General features: G+C 42.2%; 1 protein-coding gene across 1 annotated transcript in view; it reads left to right on the forward strand.

Annotated features, from left to right (window-relative positions):
* Positions 1-5,387, forward strand: part of LOC101996787 (serpin B9-like) — a 12,338-nt gene that overhangs the window by 1,578 nt on the left and 5,373 nt on the right. Inside the window, exons 2-4 of the mRNA XM_005355018.3 lie at positions 645-822; positions 1,509-1,646; positions 2,108-2,225. Coding sequence (XP_005355075.1) covers positions 655-822; positions 1,509-1,646; positions 2,108-2,225 — 424 coding nt within the window. The 5' untranslated portion in view covers positions 645-654. The remainder of the gene's footprint in view (positions 1-644; positions 823-1,508; positions 1,647-2,107; positions 2,226-5,387) is intronic.

Here is a 5,387-nt window from a genome sequence, read left to right on the forward strand (position 1 = left end):
TCTCTGTGAGTTCGAGACCAGCCTGGTCTACAGAGCTAGTTCCAGGACAGGCTCCAAAGCCACAGCGAAACCCTGTCTCGAAAACCAAAAAAAAAAAAAAAAAACCAAACTTGGAGACACTGTCTAATGCACACCCGGACATCTCAGAGGACTCTTCACAGGCACACACAGAGCTTTGCTGCAGCCAGACTAGAGGACCTAGATGTTCATGGTTGTTTTCTTCTTCCTTCCTCTTCTCTTCTTCCTCCTCATTATCCTTGACCTCACCATCTTCAGAGAGAGGACCTGGACTTTATGGAAGGAGACTAAAGTCTACCTCTCTCCCTTGTGTCTTTGTGTGCTGTTCTGATGATCTGACCTTCTACCTGTGCAGTTCTGATGATCTGACCTTCTACCTGTGCAGTTCTGATGATCTGACCTTCTACCTGTGCAGATGGAACACGTCCTAGTTTGGTCTGTTGCCATGCCATACTTAGCTAATAACCTTAAAACTGGATGGATTGTGATTGAGAAAAAAATTTTAAAACGCACTTAAGTACTTAGGAATTTTGAAATGAGAACCAAGTGTAAAGTCCCAGATTTCCCTGAGTCAGATCAGGGAACCTCCAGCGCTGGACTGAGTACCATTTCTCCTTTGCCTCCAGACTCTGCATCATGAACACTCTGTCTGAAGCAAACGGCACCTTTGCCATCCATCTTTTAAAGATCCTTTCTCAAAACAACCCTTCGAAAAATGTATGTTACTCTCCCGTGAGCGTCTCCTCTGCTCTAGCTATGGTCCTCTTGGGGGCGAAGGGAGACACCGCAGTCCAGATATCTCAGGTAAGTTCCCTGTCACCTGACACCTGTTTCACTTGCCTAAGAGTTGCCAAGCAGGGAGGGTCAGAATACGTACACCCTGTTTCATGGGGCAGGAACTAAAGAGGACGGTAACCATAGTCTCGTCTAGTATGATCTTTTTAAAAAACATTGAGTTTTCCTGTGTAAAACTTTGAGGGATCGTGTGGATTTCTCTTACAAAATGGAGCATAAGTAATTTCATGCTAAGACCTGGTGGCATAGACTTTAATCCCAACTGCCAAGGACACTGAGACAGGAGGATCCCAATGCCAAGGTTAGCCTGGGCAAGTCCGTTTCAAAAGAAATGGTCTTTGTATTATTGGTTTCTTGGTTATTTATAACTCCACTCTCTTACCTAGCATAACTGGGGAAATAGGTTCAGTCACAATACTGCAATGAGAAAAAGAGATGTTACAATTATTTGAATCATGGGTTGCTGTGTTCTAACTTATTTTCAGAGCAATATATTTTCAATATTTATTGGCAAGAAAGGTGAATTCATAATCCTATCTCTTTAAATCCCAAACCACCCTGCATTAGATACTCATGTAATTTACTATGTATTATACTCATGTAATTTATTATGCCCATCCCTTTAGCTTGAAAATTCCTTTGAAATCAAAATGTTTCTCACTGAGCTCACAGTGTTTCATTCTTTTCCTCCACAGGCACTTTGTTTAAACACAGAAGACAGCATTCATCAAAGCTTCCAGACGCTTCTCAGTAATCTGAACAAGCCCAGCAGAAAGTACTTGCTTAGAATGGCCAACCGGCTCTTTGCAGAGATCACTTACGAATTCCTCCCAGTAAGTTGTATCAGTAGAATGACATCAATTGTATTCAAATACTTATTGCTAAAGATTCCTACTGAAGGACTCTAGGAAATTTAAAAAATTAATAGACAAGTTCTAGCTAATGTTATGATGTGCATCTGTAACATCCGCATTTAAGAGGCTGAGACAGGAGGGTCATGAATTCCAGGACAGGGTAGGCTATATAGGGGAACTCAACTCCATAACGTTCCCCAAAGATGACAATTCTACAATGATACCTTGAAATATTTTAAATCTGACACTTATAAGTTTTATTTATTTATGTCTGGTCGTTCCCACTTACAAAGGCCTAGTACATGAAGACATTTGTTACTTAAAGTGATATCTACACTCACTTTAGTTTATTTTTTAATGCCTTAGTATTCAGAGTGTTAGGATTCTTGCTGACACTTTAATTTTCAGTGTTACCTCTCTGATCACTTTTCTCTCCATAGACCTTTAAGGAGTCCTGTCTTCGGTTCTACCACTCGGAGCTGGAGCAGCTGTCCTTTGCCAAAGCTCCAGAAAAGTCCAGGAAGCACATAAACATGTGGGTCTCCAAACAGACTAAAGGTCAGAATTTCAAGATATTTCACACCCCACATTCTTGTCCTTTCCATCCACCCCTCCCTCTTCTTCCTTCCCTCCTCTTTCTTACCTTTCCCTTCTCCCCACCCCCATGGACTAATCTCATGTTATTTCAGAGAGTTAAAGCAATGCAGACTAACATCATTATATGTGGTATAATTCAGACCTCAGTGAATTCATGGAAGCTTTATTCTGGCTCTTAGATTTAAAAAATACAGTTACTTGTATATTTCTTCAGGACAGAGTGGTTGATACAAATGTCATAAGAAATCATGGGCCTGATTTTCCAGTCTTAGCAGTTTGCATTAGAAGGTAGGGGTGGCTGTGGGGTCAGCAGTGATAAGAAGGGGTTATTTGGCTGTGGTAGGATATGCCTATAATCCCAACATTCGGGAAGCTGGGGTAGGCAAATCTCAAAGAGGCTACTCTAGGCTTCTCAATGAGGTCAAGAGGAAAAAGGATGTCAACGGACAGGGAAAGGACTTGTAGTCTGAAGCCTTGTGGACTAGGGCATAGATCTCACACTTGACATGAAAACAGTTTAATTTGCAATTCTAGTGCAGTGCAGAACATGAGAAAAACATGCTCCTACCATTCAAGCTTTGCATTCATCCAGAAAGAAGGCACTCTGGGAAAAAGTCCATCAGTTAACACGTGGCAGTAGTGGTTTAGGTGTTTGCCAGAAGAGATTAGCATGTGTAAAGATATCATTGTGTGTGGTTGCTAATGGTTCATGCATGAATTTCATTTTACCTAAGTAGAATGTATTTGAAGAGGAGCTGTTGGTACGGATCTAGAATCGGTCTATCTGTGGAATTCATCATATATATATATATACATACATACATATATATATATGTATGTATGTATATATATATATATATAATGTCACAATAAAAAGTAGAAGACAGGAGTGGTTCTACTGTTGGCAGGTCATGTGACTCCACCACCTCTGAGATGGAGATTCATGTGGAGATCTTCCCCATAATTTTACCCTGAGCTGGTTCTTCCTGCAGTCTGTGTTGTCTGAGCTCCCACCACATCTACCACTGTTTCTGCTTCCATATTTACTGTTTCAGAGTCCTTACTTATATTTTGGTAAAACTAGACACGACTTCCATTGGAGATACTCTGTCAGGCCTGCTCAGTTACATTAACCTCAATGAGTCTTCCAATAGCAGTTGAACTTTATTTGTTTTTATTTTAGAAATGAAATGCTCCAAAATTGGTCTTTGAAATCATTGAGATCATTGTCTGGTAGTTGAACATTTCAGATGCCCCTGGATGCATTCTTTTTTCTGAAATGAAATGAAATGAAATGAGATATATACCCTGGTCATGCTGAAGCATGTATGGGCAGCCCATTATATAGCAGTTCATTGAACTTGTCCATATGAGATTTCATGGTCTAAATTGATGATTACCATTTACCAGGTCTCTCCCTCAAGAGGGTACCAGCTCTCATTAGAGATGGTTGTGAGTCACCACATGGATGCTGGGAATTGAACTCGGGGTCTTTGAAAGAGTAGGCAGTGCTTTTAACTTCTGAGCCATCTCTCTTTTATGTGTACTCAGCAAATATTTGACAATTCTTATTGTAGTCTTTACCTGTTGGGCACACTTGACATCGCAAGTTAGCGAGGATTCTCTTCTATGCTGAAAGAATGCTCTTTAAACAGAAGAAGGGAATCTGTCCTCTGACCTGCACTATCTCTTCCAGGGATGGACAGCACTCCAAAGTATATGATAACAATACCTTCTTCACAAACTACTTTCTGTCCTTGAGTCTCTGACGCATTGTGCTATGCTGAAACTGGGCATGACTATGGAGTGCCAGATGAGACACTGTATCTAACATTAGTGTATTAGTCAGAGTATTCTAGAGGAACAGAATGAATACGTATTACTAGGGGGATTCAGTAGATTGGCATATACAATACAGGCTGAGTAGTCCCACATGGACCATCTGCATGTGGAGAAGCTGAGAATCTGGTAGCTGCTCAGTCTATGGGGTTGGAGACCTCAGCAGCCTCAGCCTAGAATGGAAAGCCTTGAGGATTCCAGAGAGGCACTAGTCTTGGTTCACATGAAGGCCAAAGCTACTGGGCTCCAGTGTCAGCTGAAAATGGCAGGTGCAGAGGTGTGAACAGTGCAGATGCACTCACCAGCGAGGCTGAAGGCAGACAGGCAAAAGCAGTGCTGCTTCTCCCTCAGTCCTTTAGTCGGGGCAGCACAGGAAGGCATTGCCCACTCTGGGGAGCCTCCTCTCACTTAGAAATGTCCTCACAGACCTGAGCAAAGACATGTCTCTTAGTCGTTTCCAAATCCAATCAAGATGGCAACTGACCTTAGCACCCAGGAGAAACCTTGGTCTCCTGTGGCCCCTTCCACATTTCCTGCTTCTTTGTTCTCCATCCTGGAGTCATTTTTTTTTTCAGCTTTTCCCATACCTGCTCTCTTTGAGAGACTTATGATGCCGAACTTAGTGCAGACGCCCTATCAACAAAGCGCACTATAATCCAGAACTCCTGGACTCAAGCTGATTCTCCCGGCTCAGCTTCCTGGTTGTGATGGCACTGTTGTAGCTGTGTGCCCAGGAAATGTAAGCTTTGAGCAGTTCGAATTGGTTTTAGCACCTGAGATACTGAAAAATATGCTTAAATTAAGAGCAGTCATTAAGACAATCAAAGTGATTTCAAAAGTTGATGGCCTGGATAAAGAGAAAATCCAGAGCCTTCTGTCAGTGCAAATTACAGATCCTTAGTGGTGGCTGGCTGGAGCTGCAGGTGGGAAGGGTCGGTGCCCAAATACCCAAATGCACCAGTGAGACTTTGGGTGATTGCTCAGGTAGCCAGTTGTCTCTGTCATACACTGCATATTTTGGAAGCTGTTTGATTGTACTTCCTGCCTACTCAAATAATATTATCTCCCTTCTCAGGTTTTCAGTGGGGTTGAAGATTAGATAATCATGGTTACCTTACTCGTTTGATTTAGTTAAGCCATTTCTTTTTTTTTAATTTATTTATTTATTAAGGATTTCTGCCTCCTCCCCTCCACCGCCTCCCATTTCCCTCCCCCTCCTCCGATCAAGTCCCTCTCCCTCATCTGCTTGAAGAGCAATCAGGGTTCCCTGACCTGTGGGAAGTC

The sequence above is a fragment of the Microtus ochrogaster genome, chromosome 16, assembly GCF_000317375.1.
Source record: "Microtus ochrogaster isolate Prairie Vole_2 chromosome 16, MicOch1.0, whole genome shotgun sequence".
NCBI lineage: Eukaryota > Metazoa > Chordata > Mammalia > Rodentia > Cricetidae > Microtus > Microtus ochrogaster.